Source organism: Convolutriloba macropyga, chromosome 6 (genome assembly GCF_964194025.1).
Source record: "Convolutriloba macropyga chromosome 6, txConMacr16.3, whole genome shotgun sequence".
NCBI lineage: Eukaryota > Metazoa > Xenacoelomorpha > Acoela > Convolutidae > Convolutriloba > Convolutriloba macropyga.
In genome coordinates this window covers 65,954,069-65,976,635 of record NC_134473.1, presented here as the reverse complement: position 1 = coordinate 65,976,635, position 22,567 = coordinate 65,954,069, and the positions used below count along the sequence as shown (strand labels likewise).

At 34.1% G+C, this 22,567-nt stretch overlaps 1 protein-coding gene across 1 annotated transcript in view; it reads left to right on the top strand.

Annotated features, from left to right (window-relative positions):
- Positions 1–22,567, top strand: part of LOC142341379 (neuronal acetylcholine receptor subunit alpha-3-like) — a 134,645-nt gene that overhangs the window by 64,130 nt on the left and 47,948 nt on the right. The window contains exon 4 of the mRNA XM_075392307.1: positions 22,443–22,560. Coding sequence (XP_075248422.1) covers positions 22,443–22,560 — 118 coding nt within the window. The remainder of the gene's footprint in view (positions 1–22,442; positions 22,561–22,567) is intronic.

Sequence of the window (22,567 nt, the reverse complement as noted above, 5' to 3'; positions counted from 1 at the left end):
ATTCCCCAATGCGTTAGAATTTTGAAATATTTGGAAGCGACTGATTCGTAGAGCAGTTAGAGGCACAAAGCGAGTTTGGAATGTGGGTTGTTTTGTTAAGAGTTGTGAAATTACAATAATCCGCGGTTATTTCACTAATTATGTTGTCATTATTGTTAATTTTCGAATGTTCTTGCTCTCGCAACATTCCAAATTCAAAGTCCAAATTCACTACATAATTTGTCACTTGTATTTAAGTTATTTATATATAATTCAAGTGCCACATTTTGCTCTGCGAAATCCGTATAAGTTCTAAAATTTAAAAGAAAGCGTTTTGCGCTGCGGTTGACTGCGTCCAATTTAGCGACGATAAATTGTTTGACATAAGTAGCCATGATAACTGCTTTCTTTTGTGGTTCATGTAAGATATAATCTACTAAACCCATTTTTGAACCAGGACGGTCATCAATTGAGAAGCGCAGGGGAAGCAAAAGATCAACCAATCTGGTGAGGCGACTATTATTAGACCTATTTGCTCAAATCGGCCACATAATGAATAATAAGGCCCTACGATCCGTGATAACGGATCGTAGGGCCCTACGATCCGTAAAAATTGGCCGTAAATTAAGTAATGAAAATATTCAATTGAGCAGACTACGCACAGTAATTCGAATTCATTAATTCTGCATTGCTTTTCAACTGGGTTCAAGATGCGCAATGCAAATGCTACAGTGTGTTAACCATCAGGGGTACGTTGTTCTAGTGCGCATTCAAGACTTTTTCTATAGGCAACAGCTTTATTTCGTGTTTCTAAAAAGGGATTAATAGGTTTGTTTTCTGTTGCCTCAGCAAATTTTTCTTTAATTTGCTTAAATCAAAATTAAATTTACTTGGTTAAAGTTTTTTTGGGTTGTGTTCTTCGGTCCATATGAATTTTGTAATTTTTTTTAGTGATGGTCGTAAAATGTGGCAAAGTTGAGATGAATTTGATAAAAATTTACCGAGATGATTTGCAGAGACTTAAAATGACCTTAACTTTTTTAAGTTTGTCGGTGAAGTGAGTTGTTGATTTGCGGCTGTTTTGGTTGCCAATGGTGTTATTCTTGACTGTGTGATGCGGTGTCCAAGCCATTCAATTTCGGTTTTCAAAAACTGACATTTTCCTAAGCTATTTCTGAGATTTTCATCGTCTAACTTTATGAGGCACTTTCTAACACGATGTAAATGATCTTCAATGTATCCTCTGCTCACTATTAAAATAGACTCCAAGAAACAGAAGGTGTTAATTAGACTGGTTAGTGTGCAATCAAGAGCCTTCTGAAAATCAGCTTGCATATCACGTAGGCAATACAATCCCGTTTTGAAGCAATAAGTAGCAGTCACATCACCGCTTACTAAATTGAAGTTACATTGGTTGGTTGTATCAGCGTGTAAATTAAGTTGACTATACGAGTACAGCAAATCCAACTTTGTCAAAAATGGTATCTCTTGCGGCGCCTTTGGCTGTGTTTGAAAAATTGTTTGAATTAGTGAATCCATGTTTGGCATTTGGTATTTGTTTTTATGAATTGAGTTGTTTAAGATCTTGGAGTCCAAGGCTATTTTGATTGATTGATTTTTTTTTATTGTTATGGGAAAATAAAAAACTGATCGGAACAGTTTGAAAATTTTTCAATGAGTCCTTCATTCAATAAAAGTTCGATTTTAACTTTTGGCTGTAAGTGAATTGGCACTTTTTGTCCTTTCTGATGGGTGACTCGTAAATTTTGTGAAATTTTTAGTTTTCTGTATGATGCTTTGATTTGCCAGTTCGTGTTATCAGTTCCGAGAACTATTTCACTATTGATTGTTTTATGGTGCATGGTGGATCCATATTATTGATTTTGACTTTAAGGCAAGGTTTGCTTGTTTTCGATATGCCTAATTGGTCAAATCAATCGCGTCCTAGAATAAATCGAAAGCTGTCTGCTACTGCAGTGATTTTTGCTCGGGGAATTTGCAAATCGTTAAATTTGACTGATGTTTTCAATATCCCTAGAGTTTCAACAACGTCGCTTAAAAATGACTTAAGCTTGAGTTGTTTTTTCTCGGAACAATTTGCTTGTACGCAATTAAACATGTTATGCTTAGCAAGTGACAAAAAATGATTGTGCATCTACTACCAGACTTGAGTAGCGGAGTACAGTCTGTATTGTTATATTCTTGTTTTGTGGCGCGATGCTGTTGTATCATTGCGATGTAATTATTGTCGGAAGAGTCATATTGGGAGTTCTATTGTTCGCTATAATTCATGAATTTTACTTTCTAATTATCTGAATTGTCTGTGTTTTTGCGAATTTCAATGTTGTTTATTATACCATTGCGAAGTGATTGAGAAGACTACAGTGGTTATATTTCCTACCCAATGTTGGGCAAACCTGACAATGAATGGTTGTATAGTTCTGCCCACAGTTTCGACAAAAGTTGTTTGCTTCGCAGTTGAAAGTGCTTTTGTTGCGCTGTTGTTTGCTTGTATTCCCGCCGCGAAACAGACTCAATTGTTCAATGGCATTAACACCGCTGTTGATGTTGGATGAGCTTCTTTGCTGATTCTGGGGGCCATTTGCATGTTATTAGCAACACTGAGAGCTCTTCGAAGTTCAACCGTATCTCTCAAAAGTTTGTGCTGTATGTCATCATCTAGCATGTTTCTGATGAAAATGTCCCGAATTATACTTTCCTCGCGGTTTTCGAAATCGCAATTTTCTGGGAGTTCTTTTACAGTGCTGTAGAATGGCTTAACTGTCTCTCCTCTCTTTTTTGTTTTCTAGAAGAGGAAACATAGTGATCAACTGTGATATTGCGGGAACGAATGAAGTCGATTTCTATCAATTCCCACAATTTTAATGTTGTGAGGTCGTAGATATTGTCATTAGGAACTTTTTGTGTCAGAGTCCTGCGGGCCTCAGTGCCGATACTAGAGTAGAGAAGGGAGAAGCATTACTGATTGCATAGTGTAAGCGATCGTTCTCCACACAGTATACCTGCTTCAGTTTTTTCTGACATTTTGGGTCCCATTGGAGTTTGAGTTGGCTATTTCGGATTTGTCTTTCCCTTTCTGTTTGTTCCGTTGCTTCTTCAAAGCTTCCGTTGCTTCTTTGCAAGCTTCCGTTGCTTGTTTGTTCCATTGCTTTTTCTGTTTGTTCCGTTGCCTCTGCTCACTATTAAAATAGACTCCAAGAAACAGAAGGTGTTAATTAGACTGGTTAATGTGCAATCAAGAGCCTTCTGGAAATCAGCTTGCATATCACGTAGGCAATACAATCCCGTTTTGAAGCAATAAGTAGCAGTCATATCACCGCTAACTAAATTGAAGTTACATTGGTGAGTTGTATCAGCGTGTAAATTAAGTTGACTATACAAGTACAGCAAATCCAACTTTGTCAAATATGGTATCTCTTGCGGCGCATTTGGCTGTGTTTGAAAAATTGTTTGAATTAGTGAATCCATGTTTGGCATTTGGTATTTGTTTTTATGAATTGAGTTGTTTAAGATCTTGGAGTCCAAGGCTATTTTGATTGATTGATCTTTTTTTGATTGTTATGGGAAAATAAAAAACTGATCGGAACAGTTTGAAAATTTTTCAATGAGTCCTTCATTCAATAAAAGTTCGATTTTAACTTTTGGCTGTAAGTGAATTGGCACTTTTTGTCCTTTCTGATGGGTGACTCGTAAATTTTGTGAAATTTTTAGTTTTCTGTATGATGCTTTGATTTGCCAGTTCGTGTTATCAGTTCCGAGAACTATTTCACTATTGATTGTTTTATGGTGCATGGTGGATCCATATTATTGATTTTGACTTTAAGGCAAGGTTTGCTTGTTTTCGATATGCCTAATTGGTCAAATCAATCGCGTCCTAGAATAAATCGAAAGCTGTCTGCTACTGCAGTGATTTTTGCTCGGGGAATTTGCAAATCGTTAAATTTGACTGATGTTTTCAATATCCCTAGAGTTTCAACAACGTCGCTTAAAAATGACTTAAGCTTGAGTTGTTTTTTCTCGGAACAATTTGCTTGTACGCAATTAAACATGTTATGCTTAGCAAGTGACAAAAAATGATTGTGCATCTACTACCAGAATTGAGTAGCAGAGTACAGTCTGTATTGTTATATTCTTGTTTTGTGGCGCGATGCTGTTGTATCATTGCGATGTAATTATTGTCGGAAGAGTCATATTGGGAGTTGTATTGTTCGCTATAATTCATGAATTATACTTTCTAATTATCTGAATTGTCTGTGTTTTTGCGAATTTCAATGTTGTTTATTATACCATTGCGAAGTGATTGAGAAGACTACAGTGGTTATATTTCCTACCCAATGTTGGGCAAACCTGACAATGAATGGTTGTATAGTTCTGCCCACAGTTTCGACAAAAGTTGTTTGCTTCGCAGTTGAAAGTGCTTTTGTTGCGCTGTTGTTTGCTTGTATTCCCGCTGCGAAACAGACTCAATTGTTGAATGGCATTTACACCGCTGTTGATGTTGGATGATTTTCTTTGCTGATTTTGGGGGCCATTTGCATGTTATTAGCAATACTGAGAGCTCTTCCAAGTTCAACCGTATCTCTCAAAAAGGTTGTGCTGTATGCCATCATCTAGCATGTTTCTGATGAAAATGTCCCGAATTATACTTTCCTCGCGGTTTTCGAAATCGCAATTTTCTGGGAGTTCTTTTAGAGTGCTGTAGAATTGCTTAACTGTCTCTTCTCTCTTTTTTGTTTTCTAGAAGAGGAAACATAGTAACTAACTGTGATATTACGGGGACGAATAAAGTCGATTTCTATCAATTCCCACAATTTTAATGTTGTGAGGTCGTAGATACTGTCATTAGGATATTTTTGTGTCAGAATCCTGCGGGCCTCAGTGCCGATACTAGAGTAGAGAAGGGAGAAGCATTACTGATTGCATAGTGTACGCGATCATTCTCCACACAGTATACCTGCTTCAGTTTTTTCTGACATTTTGGTTCCCATTGGAGTTTGAGTTGGCTATTTCGGATTTGTCTTTCCCTTTCTGTTTGTTCCGTTGCATCTTCAACGGGTGCTTCGTACTTTGTTTCAGGTGGTAGTCGGAATCGGGTTGGTTTCAGCACAAGGAATGTATCCAGTGTAAAATCTTCTTGTGCCAAGATGGCCAGTTTGACTTGAATTCTCCATTTTTACAATCTGATTGGGGGGTCAGTTTTTGCTCTCTCCCAAAAAGGTTCGATATACGGGTAATTTTTGGGATTCGCGAGCTGACTGCGCCAACTTTAGGATCAAGTCCAGGGATTTGAAGGCTATTGCTTGAAAAGTACTATCTTGATTGAAAAATTGCGTTTATTGTTAAAAGTATGGATTTGTAATGCTAAGTGACAAAGTTTTTTAACTTGATGCCAAAACAAAATACGATATGTGAATTTAGACATCATAAGATTTTGCACCTACAGGCAAGGTGTATCAAATGTTGTCTCATTGTTTGAACACAAAGATTATAGCCCCCCGTTGTTGTCAAAACACCTTCGTAGAGTAATTGGGTTTTTTTGGAGTCCTAAATTAAGTCAAAATGATTTGCTCAATTAATGAATTAAAAGTGGCACACAGAGTTTCCGTTATGCAGTAATTTGGATAAGTGATGAGCGAAATTCAATTTTATTGTTATATGAAACAATGATAGCGTTCGCGGTGAGAAATCACTCTTTATTTTGTTCAACTGAAATGTTTTCATTCGCAGGCAAATTTGAGGCTGTATTCGCTCCGCGATCACTAGTTTCAACCTTAAAGTATTGATTTGCTTAGCGAATGACTACAATTTGAGATAAACGTTTTATTAGCTAATTAGCAGAGCAAAAGCTAGTTGAAAAGAGATTCAACTGAAAATTAAATTGAACTTCAAGTGAATAAAAATGAACATTTAACAGATATTTGATCACCAATTTGATCATAAATTTAAGTTAATGAACAAAGACAAATTAGAAAAATTGCGGCAAATCAAAGGAAGCAGATTGCGGGTACGGTCTTATGATTAATGATTCATGACAATAAAAATAAATAAGATATGAAAAATTAAATATAGTCTTGAAAATGAACTAAATGAAATGAGGTTTTACAAAACAAAATCAACTAGATTGAAAGGAAAATTTAAATAAATGGCGACGAATATAGATGTACTCTATATCACTATATATCAAAAGTAGAACTCAAAAAAAAAACAAAGTTAACCAAGCTAAAAATGAACTAACCATTTTCTAACCATGAAATCAACCAAAAAAATGATATTAGGAAATAAATATTTAAAAAAATACTTTTAGAATGGAAAACTGACAAAATTATGTTGTCAGTAAAAAGATAATTTAACTAAAAAATCTTCATTTTGTAGAACTGAAAATTAGAAGGACTCATTTTCTGCTTCCGGACACTTGAAAATTTTTTGATATTAAAACCGAATTATTAGTATTAGCTTTAATGTTTTTCGAGATTGAGTGGAAGAACAAGAATCAGTCTAAATTACAAGTTTAATACGCAAGATTGTTTATTCTTGATGCAAAGTTTATCTTTATAACAATTTGAACTGATAATCTCCGCCAATCTCTTAAATTTCTCAAATCTCGTACAAAAATTTTATATCGTTTTCATGGACAAAAAGTATAACTCTCTGGTGAAAATATCTAGATTGTTCCTCAGAACGTTCAGGTTGCAAACGAAAACATTATAATAAATTGTTCGAGAACTCTACAATATATTTTTTCACGTAACTCGAAACTCGTATCTGTTTTGTACTAAGTCATTGCTACAGAGCGTCCTCCAAACAGCTACTTTTAAAGTATTTGAAATTTCAATGCGATATAAAAAGTAACCTTTTCAACTGCAATGGAAAATACTGTTTTGCAGAGAAAGGTCAGTCAAATATTGGAACCTGTTTTTTCATCGATAAAGTCTTCAATGAATTGCTTCCAGCAGAAAGCATAAAAGCATTGAATATAAATTGCAGATCCAAATTACAGAGATTCTCCAAAAATGTCCACATTTACAGAGGATTAACTTTTAGTTTTTAATATGATTATCAAAATAGTTTAAAAAATTTTATCAATTCAGGTATTTTTCGTTTTTCAAGCTTCAAAAAGGTTTCCTTCCATCGCTTTTTTTTGTTCCGACCCACTTGTGGGGGGAGGAACTATATACTCAAATGGGTTTTTTTTGTTAAATCAATTTTGACCGATCGATATATTCATCGTAGAGAAATGTGAGTGGTATCATTAAAAAGCTGTTCCAGCGTAGAATTCAAAATTAAAAAGATTTTTTTGAATTTCGTTTTTTTCGAGGAGTTATCGAGGATTGAATTTTTGTGTGAACACGGGATATTTGGCATGACTTTGTTCACTTTTAGTGTAACTTTTCTTAAAATTAAGATATTTTCTATAAAAATAGAATTTCAAATTTTTATTTCATGCCATAAAAAGAACCAATTGTGTGTTCCTAATAGTCTGAAGGCGATAGAAAAGACTAGTTCCGGTCTCATATGTAAGTTCGCTATAAAAAAATCGAATTCTGTTTGAGAGCACTTTTTTTAGAAAACTTTACAGTTTTTTTTTGTTTTTTTGAAGTCACCTAGAGACTAGTCACTTTTCATATCGAGGTTCCGTTAATGATAAACCTCATTCACACTCAAATGAAGCCCAACCAACAAAAAACTCGTTTTCAAGGAATTGCTCATTTTTTTTGGCTTCGACACTGAGTTTTCGTAATTTTAAATGAAAATTTGATTTTCTTTTTGAGGAATTACCAAATTTTTGGAACATACTGGCATAAACTCCTTTACAAAAAGTGCAATATGTTTCGTATTGAGCATTAAGTGAACCTATCTAGTACTTTGAGGGGACAGCTAATGGCTGTTAAGACTTTAAGAATAATTTTTCGAGTTTTTTTTTGAAGTTTAACCAATCATAAACTATTTTTGTGAACTGTAAGTCAGTCTCAGTAATGTCAGGACGCTCTTCCTTCCAACACAACCAGATTTTATCTGGTTAGCGGTTTTATCTACTAACTATTGGATATATGACTTCAATGACACAAGATCTCATTTTTTTAAATTTCTGTAGTTATTTTCGTATTGTTGGTTTTTTTTGAACTCATACCACATTATCCAATTATTGATAGCTCCCATTGGCTTAAAAAATACGTTCAGGGGATCACTGATAAAGTTTTCAGAGAAACGCTTTTGTTTAAAATGGCTTCGACGTTTTCTCGCACTTTTCTACTGAACTTTTGGTTTTTGCCTGTTTTTGTTGTTGGTTTCATAGTCATAAGACTTATTGTGATGTCTTATTGATTAACTATGAAAAAAAACGTCATTGTCTTTAAAAATGGGCTATACTTGAGCGCCTTTATTGACTTCAATTCAAACTAGTGATTTTAATGGCTGTTAAGAATTTTTCTGAAAAATTTTTCTGAAAATTAAACAATCTTAAAACTTTTTTGTGAAGTGTTAGTCAGTCTCAGTAGTGACACAATCCCCTTGTTTTTTACTGCAACCAAAATTAATCTGGTTAGCGGTTAATATTCTAACTATTGGTTCTATGGCTTCAATAACAAGATTTCAAATAATATTTTTTTAGACTTTTGGATACTTTTGTATTATTGGTTACTTTTGAACTCTTATCACATTATCCAAATATTGATAATTCCAATTGACTTACAAAAGACGTTCAGTGGATCACAGATGAATTTTTCAGAGAAAAGTTTTAAATGGCTCCGACAAATTCTTCTCGCATTTTTGGTTTTTGCCTGTTTTTTGTTGTTGTTTTCATAGTTCTAGGACTTATTATGATCCTTTATTGATTAACCATGCATGAAAAAAATCTTTTTCTTCCCATCGGGGCAAAATGGAGTGAATTTATGGACTTCTGTTGAAAGCTATTGAATTTAATGGCTGTTAAGTACCTAAAAACAATTTTTCGAATTTTTTTTAAACATTAACCAATCTTAAAATTTTTCGTGAACTGTTAGTCAGTCTCAATATTGAGAAGACCTCCTTTTGACTACTGCACGCAAAATTAATCTGATTTCCAGTTTTATCTTCTACCTAAAAGTTTCAAGACTTCAATTCCACGTGTTTCCCTTTTTTTTGTTTTTGGATACTTGACTTTTTTTGGTTCCTTATGAAATCTTATCACATTATCCCAATTTTGATAGTTCCCAATGGTTTAGGGAAGACGTTAAGTGAATCTTAGCTAAATTTTAAGAGCAGAGCTGATGATTTAAATTGCTTCGACACTTTCTTCAAGCACTTTTCTACTGAATTTTTCGTTTTTGCCAGTATTTGTTGTTGTTTTCATAGTCAATGACGTGTTGTAATAGTTTATTGGAGAAATATGAATGGCAAACAACCTTGTGGTCCCATCAAAGTACGTATTTACTGGCTTTAGCGTATTTACTGGCTTCCGTTGAAAGCTATTGAATTTTATGGCGTTGATACTACGAGTTTTCTCAAAAATTTCGTGGTTCTAATGTATTTGTTCATTTTTATTGATTTTTTGAAGTTAAATTGTTCAAAACGAAGAACCCCATTGCTTTTGGAAAAATTTTTTTGATACTAGAAAAATTTTTATTGAAAGTTCGCTTTTTAATGCCTTCGACACTTTTCTCGCTCAATTTTTTCCATGAATTTGCTGTTTTTTCCTGTTTTTTTTTGTTATTTAGGTAGCCGTAAACTGCTGACCAGTCGCATAAGCCTATAATTGAAGATGGGATGAATGACTTAACCCAAAACAGTCAGTTTATAGTGAATAGTCTTAAAGTTTACGATATACAATTTTCATTTTTTTTCAAATTTTTCTGTTTTTGTTGTTCTTTTCGTCAGCTTGTAACTTATTTCCATCAATTAGAGGTCCCGTCCATTTTCTTGTATATCAAAAAATGACATATCATTTGATTTGTCACTGACGTTTTGTTTGTTGGATAATAGGCGTTTTTATAAACGTTTTTTGAGTGGTCAGTTTCTTTTTCTCTTCTTTCAACACAATCGCGTAATCACAGATCCCAATGGTTTTCAAATGTGGCCCAGGTAAACTTAGTTAATATCTCAGTATAAATCCTTTAGCTGAAATAGTAGAATCAACAATTGAATTAAAAGTACATAATATTCAGATGATAGATAATGATTTTAATGGAATCAATAATTTGCGTTTTTGCAAATCGTTTGTAATTTTTTGAGTTTTTTTGCATCTTTAGTCCGTTTTTATGGCTTAGTCTAACCAAAGACAGGTCTTTTTAGTTTGGTAATAACTTTTTAGTAATTTGTCAAGGTTTATTCATATAAAAGCTTATGCTTTTTAAGACTTCTGATTTTAAAAAAATATTGATTAATTTTTGAATTTCGCCTCATTATTGGTTCTCTTTGTCGACTTGTTACCTAGTCTCATTAAAGAAAATTTCCATCTGCTGTATAGTTAGAAAAAAATAAGTGTGTGTGGTTAAGTTTTTATCTGACTGCATTTTGACGTTGTTACTAGGTGCTTTTAAATTTTGATATTCAGTTTTTGCCGTGAAATTTGTTTCTGATAATTCTGTTGTTTTGTTTTTTTTCTCGTAGTCTCTTTAACGGCAGATCTTGTTGGCGCTGTAATGAGGCATGGCATTATGTAATTCAATTAGTGGTTAGGTTGTGTAACGATTGTTTTAAACTCAAATATCTTTTTTTGTTATATCGTGATTTGGTTGACAATTAAGTAAAGAATGTTGATAAGCTCGGGTCGGAACATCATGTGCAAACGCACATTAACGAGCCTCCTTGTCAAAATTTATTTTTCAATGAGTTTGATAAATTTTGGTATAAAATAATTTTTAAATAAAAATGGCAACTTTTGAAGATGGGAAAATCTACTTTTAATTAGGCATTCAGTAACAAATCTCCCTAAAGAATTTCAAAAAATGGGCAGAAACTTTTTTAACGTTTTACTTGACTGAATTAAATGATCACGTCGATAACATTTTTTTTGCATTATATCAAAGTTATCGGCAGCTAAAGTGTTAGCTTCTTCGACACAATTCTGGTAGAATAAGAAAAAAAATAAAATGAACTGAAAGTGATTATACAACTGGCTATTTAACTGGACTCTAAATTAAATACTTAAATACTTAGAAGAAAATTAGTTTTCGTCGTAACAGTTATTTTTTTACCTCTTATATCTAGAAATTGTGGCATAACTCTTAAGAAGAGACTTTGTTGTATCTCACTCATTTTTTAACGACCGCAAAATTGAATCAAAGAGAACGGAAATTGAATTGCAGCATTGGCTGCTTATGTTAATTTGATTACCGTCTTATCTAGAAACTAAATTAAAATATTCGCGTTAGAATTGAAATTTGGGTAACCGTCTAAGTTATGTCGAAAAACTGAACCCACAAAGCGGTTTTAAGGAACTGAATTTTCGTAGCTTACAGTTTTGAATAGTCTAATTTAGTTCCGCTTTTTACTCAGACGGAAACGTGATCATACTAAAATCAAATTTGAAGAAAAGGAAAATGGAAAGATTTTATAGGCGGCTGTTGGAATTAAAATTTTAAATTAATCAAAACTGGGCGCAGTAAAATTTGATTTGACATGACAACCCGCAGATAAATTTTCCAATAACATGCTTCCAATAGTTTTGAATAGTAACGACTGGCATACATGGAAGCGTAATTGAGCTGAAAAACTTACACTTGTTATCAAGATTTTAATACTCGCAAACTAAGGTTCGAAATAACTTAAGAACTTTTTTAAATTGGGATTTAATCTCTAGTTTAAAAGTTTTATGGCAATCGGCGCAAATTATGCAGAAAAATGTGAACAAATTTGATGCCCGTTTGAGTAAAATGTGAAAATTGAGTAAAATTTGAGTAAAACAATCATGTCTGCTTTGTTTATTGTTCATAAAATCCTCCCTCATTCGCCCAAAAATTGCTTGCTCGCGGGTGAAGAAATTTCTTGTCATTTAGAATAGCTAATCAAAAATTCTAATTTGACAAGACAGATATTGTGAATCAATTTCAAATTCATTGATCTTAATTGTTAATTCAAATTTTAAATTGACGATATTTGTAATAACAGAACAATGTTTACTATGTGTACAGCAATTGCAGTTGATTATAGTTTTTTATCAAAATTTGATAAAATTTGAACTCACATATCCAGAAAATAAACAATAGTTGCTGACTTTCAATTGAAATGTCAATTTTAGGAATAATAAATTATTTTTGGAATTGTTAACTAACCGCTGAATAAAAGACTGTGTCCAATGAGAGATTGAGGAGATATATACTTTTAAAGGGTTCTCAGCAGGTGCAATTATTAATCGCTGATTGTACGACAATTGATTGAAATCAGCTTCTCCTAACCTGCAGTTTTTGTGTGCAGTACAGGATACATTTAAGGTTCAGGTTTCGAATTTGGGCATTTTTATTTATCTTTTTCCAAAACCGATCCTTCTGGAGTTTTATTTCTATTGTGCTAATATAAGTTTAAAAATGACACATCAAAGCAGATTTCAGGTTCTAGCAGGCAAGATTTTTTTAAATACATTGTCAGCCCAGTGCATCGTTTAACGAAATTTTTTGTAGGTACTCATTTTCTTCCCGTTTTTTTCTAGCATTTCATTCCCACCTGGCAAATTAAGTGGAAAATTTTTGTGATATGAAAGTTTAGGTAATTTAAGTCCAGTTCTCGATTTTCCCCGATGTGAAAAATCGGAAATAAAAACTTCACATTGAGATATCCGGAAAAACTTAAATTCCCAACTGGGTTATTTGGTAATTCGCAAGTATACCACAAGGACCGCCAGGAATTAGGCAATTTCCTAGCGGAATTTTCGAGATTCATTATGTCTCCAACCGGGCTATGAAATATGCACCCGGGCTATGAAAGTACTTGCTCTAAAAAAGTTACGTTACTTCGGTAAAATAACTTCGATAATCTGGCTTACAATCAAGTATATAGCCCAAGTAAACCATTAAGTGGAATCTTTTATCGTTGAATAAAAAAATTCTGATTTTTTTCAAAAGGAAGACTATCTGGAAACAGAATTAAACACCACTTCTTAGAAAAACAGAAATTATAATGTGAGGTTAACTGCTTATATATTTTTTAAATCTCGTTTTAAAATCCAATAGAAATCCTTAGCGACCATGAGAAGTGCACATATGAACTTAACATTTTGGCTTGACATTTGGTTGCTTGAGAACTAACTTTAATATGTCAATTTGGACTTTTGGTACGAAAAAAAAGGAGAAATCATTTTCAATTCCTCTCAAATTAATTTTGGACTTCAACTACTCCAACAGTGCTCCGTAAAGGCAGTAATAAAAATGTGCTTGCAGTTGTTATTTTCCAATACTTCGACTGCTTTTTAAAATTCTGTCAAAATGAGACAATTTTTGTTTTAATTGCTTTAAACCTTCTTGACTTTCAAAAACTTTTTCTTGTTAAATCAATTTTTTAGGATTCAGAAAAAGAATTTAATATTTGAATACCATATAGAACCAGAGGCAGAATTAGCACTATATCTTACAACAATTACAAAAACACAAAAAGAAACCGAATCCATTCAAAGTGAATGCACAATGAAAACGCACGCTTCTGTAGAATATCGGAGCACCTACAACTAAAATATGAGCACCAAGATTTCATGGAGAAAAACTTCGAGAAAAATCTGGAATACAAATTATTGACGAGTGGAAAGGGACGTGTACAATAGAAATGGAAAAGGCAGAATCCGTTACATTAGCGCTAAACAGTGAGCAGAAAATTATGAATCCCAGTGTGAACTTTGGTACACTTGCAACGAAAATGTTTTAAAATAAAAATTTCTGAAGGACAGGTTAGAAGTAACCGGAAAAAATTTACACATGTTCAAAAACATATTCCGAAACAAGAGACAAGCAGATAAAACAGTATTTGAAAAATTAAATTTCTGAGCCCCAAAAGACCGAGCGTACCATAGAGGAGACAAAATGCCGGAAAGAAACCGCAAAAAGAGGCAAAAACCGAGAACAACAAGCATGGCCGAGCTCAAACACATCTAAAGCTCAAATAGCAAAACAACACTTAAACCAAGCGACAGCTGAAACATTGCCCGACTCTGACCACCCCAGTAAGTCCAACGGAAACTCGGAATCCTTGTCAATTCAATGATTGAACAGCCTATACACAGTTGGTGAAAAAGTGAGACTATGGAATTTAGTCGGGAGCGTTGAATCATTTAATGTGTTAGAAATAAACTTACATACAAACCAGGAAACAACTGCACAACCTCAAAAACAATTACGCGAAGTACACGCTCCAAAAATTACACCCACACAACTCATACACAAGTATCTAAAAACAGCAAAAGAGTACAACAAGGGAAAAGTACGACAAAAAGTATTCACGGACAACTACCCGGACTTGAATCTCAGAGCATTTCAGCGCTGAACCAGCATATTTCAAGAGTAAAAACCAAAATCAGTTCTGAAATATTGCATCTCCAGAATACTTTAATTTTCTTTATGTTCAGTTTTCCTTCATTATGATTATTTTCAGGTCACAGCGTTTGCCCATGTTACACTATACAAGTTTTTCTTGTATAGTCTGATAATTACTTATGCGCCTAAATTAAGTCCGAGCAGCATGAAGTCATTCTTTTATTGCTCACAACTGGTATTTACTGTTGTAGTATACACGCCTACTCCTAAGCTTGATTGTAGGTAATTACCGCACAAAACCCAAATAGCCCAGTGGTTATGACTTGCTACGCAAATTAAAGTTACAAGTACCTACGCGGAAGTTCGAAGCGCATAAGAAACAAACCTTGTATGCGGGAGTTAATCTGAACATGCAGTAAATTTTTCATGCAGTAAATTTTACTCAATTATCAAGACTAGCCAGTGTAAACTGTGGCAAGAACTGAGTACTGGCCATCAAGAAAAAAAAACTCTTTAGACTGATTCAGCGCTTATTTGCTCTTTCACCAACCTCCAGGACAAACAATTAGATCACAGAAATTAAATCCGGAAAAAAACTGACCATTCGGGACATTCTTAAATAGTCATTCATTAAAAATTCTTTAAAAACTTCTCAAAAATTCATCAAAGATTCCCTCAAAATTCTTTAAAAGTAACTTAAAAGTTTATTTTGATATAGCTGAAGGATCTTATTATAACCACCCAGAACAACCTATGTAGATCACGCAGATCAACAAACTGGTCTCAATCATTAAATACGGTGATTCTAATTACAATAGTTCTCTGCTACACACTAAAAAAGTTCAGGTATATTTACTTGAACCGGTTTCAGGTATTCGGAAGTTCAGGTGAAATTTATCCTCAAATAAATCACGATGAAAACACAACAAGAACCATGTTTTAGGATAAATATTAACACATTTATTAAGCAATGTTGTCGTGTCGTTTTTTTTAAGTTCGGCAAAATTGCGGTTAACTGCTCAGGTAAGTTCAGGTGATTTTTAAGGTAAATTTACCTGAACTTTTTTGGTGTGTACGCGAAACTCAGTACCAGGAATACTGGAATGAATCATGAAACCGCAGGACAAGGCAATCCATTTTCATACAATGAAGAAAAAAGTTTTCGGAAAGCATTCAAACCAATTTTATAACGCACTAAAGCCGCGAATAAATTCCAACCGAATAGAAATTCACGACAAAACCAACAAAATCTCGACCATCGAACGCAGGTGTAAGATTGCGTCCACCAATATACCACTGGAATTCTTATTGCATGGATCCAAAGGTGATGTTCATTATATACTGTCCTCAGTCCCTCACACCCAAGGAGTGGGATAAAGAAGCCACGGAAACCTGCAGTGACCCTCAAGCCACCCGACTGATATCAAACAGACAGACCAATTACACTTAAAACTACTTTAAACTGAAGGAAATTTTTGACTAACGTACATTGTCTTAAACTGAACTCTCAGCTATGATTCCGTGGTTAATTTAGTTTGTTTCGCTCGGCTCACCTTTTTTCCGAGAAATCAAGAAATCATAATAAGAAGCATTGTTGCTTTTAGAGTCAAGTTTAAATAAAAAAGTAAAACGTAACTTTTTTGAAAGCTGGGTTTGCCTATTTACTTTTAATACATTTTCATCGAAAGAATGATTCTTATTTTTCTATTACAATCAAACAATCTTAGTCATCAAAAGAAATCTGACAATATTTTTAAAATGGGGAAAATTATTCCCAAGCTGAAATTGAAGAATTTATCGGATTGTTCTTTGGTGAGCTATTGCTAGTTCAAAAATAGCTTTCAAAACTTCACTAATTGACATTAAAGGTAGAAACCGTTTTCATACCTGTGGTTTTTGCACCTTGATTATAGTTTTGAGCAAAAAGTCGTTTGTTCAAATCATTATTAGATCTTTTCCGTTTGTCCCCCCCCCCTCTAGTTTAGTGCGTGCATATTACTTGCCACTGCCCCCCCCCCCCCCAGACGCACGTGCAATACTTTTACATATTTTTTTCTATGTAATGGCACGTGCTGTCTATCGTGAGGGGGGCACAAATGGAAGGGATTCCAATTTTTCAACAAAGGATCAGCACAGGATTAATATGTTGCGAAATACTTTTGCAATTCATGGTCAAATAATTCTTAAACTAAGTCAGATTCAATATTCGATCAAATTTCTTGTAACCGCTGCTTTGCAATTTATGTCATCAGTAGCGTGCTAAAGATTTTATTAAAACTGGTTTTCACAATCAGACTTTGGATCTTTTCCGTTTGTCCCCACCCCAGCTTAATTTGTGCCCCCAGACTCACGTGCCACATTTTTCACATAATGATTTTCTGTAACTGAGGGTGGGGGGGGGGCAAAACGGATAATTGAGGCTTCTGTAATGTTTACTTGTTTTACCTTTAGGGGTCAGCGCTGGTTCAAAATAGGGGTCCTTCCCATTATACCCCCCCCCCCCTCCAGCTTAGTGGTCACATCACCTATACCCACACCCCCAATCATGGTAAATATAACATAATGGGGGCTATACTTTCTTGGGCGGGGGGGGCTATAATGTGAAAGACCCCCAAAAAATACCTACTAAACTGAATATTACCATCAAAGATTTACATAAACAGAAAATTTTCTTAGGCGTTAGTGGTTTGAAAACATTTCGCTTAAAAATGCGACATTTCTTCACATTAAGGCGATAAATTATTGAGCAATCGGGAGTGTTTTTGACATAATGACAGTGAACAATTGTTTATTCATTTGCCAAGTGAGGTTTTCAAACTCACTCCCTAAGTGACCATCTCAGCCAGCGGCGCCAGACAATTGATTGGGGGTGAAAAGGGGGGGTAAAAATGAGCATTAGACTCCCTGGATACGAAGGGATTCCTCAAAATTAATCAAATAGCCACTGGGTTTCCACCTAGAGAAGGAAAAAGTGGGAATGAAAAGAGGGTAGCCGGATGAATAATGTCCCTTGTGATGGAAATTCGGTTCCTAAGTTCCTGATTTTAGTCCGGATGGCTTTTTTGTCACGTGTCAATCACAATTCGAAATTTTCATAGTCTTAAATTATTGTTTCACACGGTTTTTATGACTATGGACTGAAAACATATGCGTGCATTGGTATGAAATGGTACTGAAATACTCAGTAATCAGTACAAAATTAAAGATTGTCCTCGTTCATCTGAATTTGAGTCTTTCCCATTATTTCCCACTCCCCCCCCCCCCCCCCCCCCAGATTATTTCATATATAACGCATAACCCCCTCATGGAGCAAACATACTATAATGGGGCGGACTATAATTTCCTGGAAGGGGGCTATAATTTGTTATCAGTTGACTGTGAAAATTTTTGCCGAAATCAGCAGTGTGTCAACTAAACTATGTAAATTGAAGTCTCAGCCCTTAATAAAATTGAAGATAATGTGCAATTTGAATTTGAAAATGATACCAGTCAAATTCAACTGTGGATCATTGTAAATGTGCTATTTTTTCATGCAAATCAATTTTTAACTTTTAAATTTTGATTTTAAATAGTACTTATAAATTATATCTGGTTTGAATGAATGTTAAATTTCAACTCCAAGGTTATAAATTAATTTTACTTATGCTCATCAAAAAACTTCAAAAGGCAAACTTTGTTTTGAAGCAGGACAGTGAGATTGTTACAAATAAACAGAAATCTTAGACAGTGTCCAATTATGGGTGAAATTTCACGCTTCGCTCTGTAAAAGGGGAGATTCAGGCTATTCTAATTGGAAAGAAAGAGAAAATTGATCAGAGGTTAAGCAAAGCCTGGAGCTAAGTTGACTTGAAAACTTTTGGGTTTTTGAGATACCTGAGCGAAAAAATACATGCGATAATCAGTAAACATGTGACTTGTCATAGAAACGTCCCCGTTTTTATTTAATAAAAACAAGACCTGCGTCAAAAGCTTCATTAATTGACCAAGTTGAGGGTATATTCGCAATTTGACAAGCTTCTCACCAGAGCTGTCTAATATGGTCAGAAATTGCTTGAGAAAAAAAACGCAAAAGAATCTCGAAAAAAATCTTACCTGGATCACGCCAGATATTACAAATCCCTGGCTTAACTCGGATTGCAAAACATTAAAAAGAAATTTTAATGATTCAATTAGAATTTTTTTTCGGAACCTATAACTCCAACCCAAATAACAGCTTTTTGATAACTAGAAGATTGTACGACCAATTAACTGATATTTGAAATATCAGAAATTTTGAATACACAGGTATTACATAAAAATCAAAACGTAATAATAAGATAAAAAACAAAAATTTTCGAGTGAAGATATCGAGCAAAATTGAAGCAAAAAAATTGGAAAGAAAAAAAATTGTCACAAAGAATTACGGCTTGGATTGACCACTATAGACAAAACATCAATCAAATATAAAATTTGATATTCTGGATCATAAAAATTATAGAGGTAAAAGATATCAGTTTATGGTGGTTATTATTAATCTATCGGATATAAAACTTATCAGGCCAAACTGTGAGAAAATACTTCATTCAAAAGCTATATGTAGGAGATTTGTAAGGTGTTAAATGGTGGTAAATGAAATTCAAAAAATGAGCAAAATAAAATTTGGTTTTCGACCTATTTTTTCAGTTTGATTTTCTTGCGTCTTTCCTATTATAGCCCCCCAGCTTAGTGGTCAGGTAACCTATAACCCCCCCCCCCCCATAGCCCCCTGATCGTGGTAATTATACCAAAATCTGGGGGGCTATACTTTCATGGGGGGAAGACCCGATATCTTTTGCTCGGAGAATTAAGGAAAACTTTTTTGTTGAAACCTTAAGGATCATTCAGACGTACACGCAAAAAACCTCAACAAGAAACAAAATAAAACTTAATTGGAGAATTTTAAAAGGATGTCAGTGACTTGTAATTTTACTTCGACCTTCCATTTTTCTTGCAATCATGCAATAAAACTGGATCTGCTCCAATTTTAAAATGAAATGATTGTACTGAGAGTTCTGTAAGACTTTTGTGATATGTATTACCGCCTACTTTTGCATCTTTTTACCCCCTTTTACCCCTACTCTAACATCATTTTACCCCCCATTACCACCTACTCTTGCGTGGTTTTCCCCCCTCCCCCCCCCCTCATTACCCGCCTACTCTTGCATCGTTTACCCCCTATTAGCCATATCACTTGTAATATTTTACCCCCCAAATCTACCCCTACTCTTACACCATTCTCCCCCCCCCCCAAAAAAAAAACCCTCATTACCAACCTACACTTTTTCATCGTTTTACCCCTATTACCTCTTACTCTTGCATAATTTTAGCCCCCGAAATTTACCTTTACTCTTACACCATTTTATCCCCCCCCCAAAAAAATACCCCATTACCCCCTCTTGCATCGAATTACCCGCTTTACCCCCTAAAATGATGTAAAAGTTTGGAGGGGAATAGCCCAAAAATTCCTCCAATTACCCCCCCCCCCCCAATATTAAATCTTTTTTGGCGTAAAAATTCAACACGGGGTCTTTTCACAGACCAAACACAATTTCATATTTTTTATAACACCCTGTTCATATTTTTCATAAAACAGTGACTTCCCTTTTTATCATCTTTTCATAGGACAAAGGAAGATTTTCTTTTGAGAGTAGTTTTTGAGTTCTTTGTATGCATGGTCAAGCAACCACGAACAATAAAAACATAGCAGGACAAGTCCTGACGTACAATTCAAAGAATTTTCATTGACTAGACAGAAAAAATAGACCTATAATGGACTATGACGGAATTGAGAAAACCATTTTTAAAAAAATCAGATAAAAAAAATAAGAAAAAAAACAGAAAATCAATGTCAAAATGCCGCATGTGAACAAAAAAACCAATAGAGAGAAATTAAAATTTAATTCAAACAAAAAATAGGCCTAGAATGAGCTGTGAATAGATTGGGAAAACCATTTAGAAAAAAGCCGATCCAAACAATCAAAAAAACAGTAAAAATCAGAGTGAAATTGCCGCATGTGAACAAAAAACCACTACCGAGAAACCGAATTTTTGTTCAAACACCGCTTTCTCACTCTACTTTAAAATTAGAGCGAAAAAAATTCACGCCGCAAAACCACTCGCTTTTCCTGTTTCGGCGTGACCAAAATCACTACTCCAATTTGACTTCAAAAATTATGAAAATGTGTGAACAAATCTTAAAAAAAAAAAACATAGCCGGAAGAATTCCGGAAACGACTCGAAGTGAAAATCTATTAAACCGCCATCCAACTACTCATCAGAAAAAACTTGCTTCCACTAATTTACGATTATCTCCAAACCAAAAACAAAAAAGTAAAAACAAAAAAATCATATCTGTTAAACTCTGAAAAAAAAAATCTGATCAAATTTTGTTATAAATCAAGATCCCGAAATAACTATTTTTGCCAAAATTACTTCATCAAAACAACTAGCGCTTACTAAAACCAATTAAGTGAATGTTTTAAAAATACTTGAGGCCAAATTATGAAAAAAAGCTCTTTAAAACAACTTGCACTAAAAAACTGGAAAAAATTACAAATTTTTTAATATTACAAAATCATATAAATCCAAAGAAAAATTCTTTTCAGCGAATAGGGTATATCTGCTCGCAAAACAATAGGCAAATCATAATAGGCTAAAAAACTTGTCTAAAAAACAGAAAACAAACGAAAAACTGCAAAAAAAATTAAGGAAAATAGTTCCAATTTTCGCCATTTTTTGTCATATTTCTCAATAAAATGATTCATATCCAAAATTGCCCATACTTATTACTAAACAACTAGAAAAACTATTGTGAACACTAAACCTCCACAAATGACATAAAAAAATTAAGGAAGAATAGAAACGGCATTCAAAAAATTGAACAAAGAACTATAAAAAATAAATGAATTTTTTTAATAGTAGAAGGAAACATAAAGCCGGATAAGGTTCCTTTGCAATTAGAGCAATGAAAAACTCGCAAAACAATGGGCAAGTTATAATAGGGTGTGTAAGACACTTGTGTAAGATTTAAAAAAAGAAAAACCGCAAAAAATGAGAAAAATGGTTTAAAATTTTCTCAATTTTTCTGTCATTTTTCCTAAGAAAAAAATGATTTATACCAACAAAACTTTAATCAATTGGTATCTGACAATTCCTTAAGTAACAAGCTTCTATTCGAATCCCACTTAAAGCAGTAAAACAAAGAAACAGGTAACAAATCATTAAATTTCATCTAAAAATCAGCAAAACTGATCAAAAACCTCCAAATTAGCATTAAAAATCAAATTAACTACTTGAAACCTTTAATTCTTATCAAAACAAACCTAAAACTAATACAATATTATAATCAAGCCTCATAACCATCAAAAGTTGCAAAAAACTGCTTTTAAAAGCCGCACGTGAACAAAAAAATTTCGCTCGCTTAGAGAAAATTTTTTCACACATCAATTTATCGCTCTCTCAAAAACAGCGGTATGAACAAAAACCACTCTCTTTTCGCTCCGCTCTTCACTTTTGTTCAGCGCCAAAATCACTCCAAATTTTTTCACGAGTTTTATTTCCCGCTTTCAAAAATCACTCCAATAAAATTGATTAAAAAAAAAAGGACTTCTCCAATACTCCTCTTCGAGTCGTAAAAAGACAGCGCCCCAATACAATTCAAATTCTTTGAATTGTAAAAATAGCTTCAACAGGCAGTATATATAACTTTTAGAGCCCCATAAAAGCTTTGCTCGAGGAAAACTTAACGGTGAAAAACTTTGGGCGTCTAAAATTCAGGCAGTCACTAAAGTCAAGATGAAGTCTTTGCATAGACTATTTCGAGCTTGATCTCATAATACACTTTTTGATCACATTTTCATATAAAAAGGATTAAACTACAGGGGAAAGTGTTATACGTACTGGGTTCCATTTTCTAATGTGGGGGGGGGAGGGGAGGAGGTGTAAAATTTCAACAGTTAAGAGTCATGGGCAGAGTGAGTTTTGTCGTTTCAGCGGAGAGGTCAAATGCGAGACTCCTTTGATGTTAGAAACCATTTGCATGTTGGACATCAGTGACTTCCCATATGACAACCAGACTTGCAAGGTCAAAGTTGGTTCATGGTCTCAGCCAGCCACCA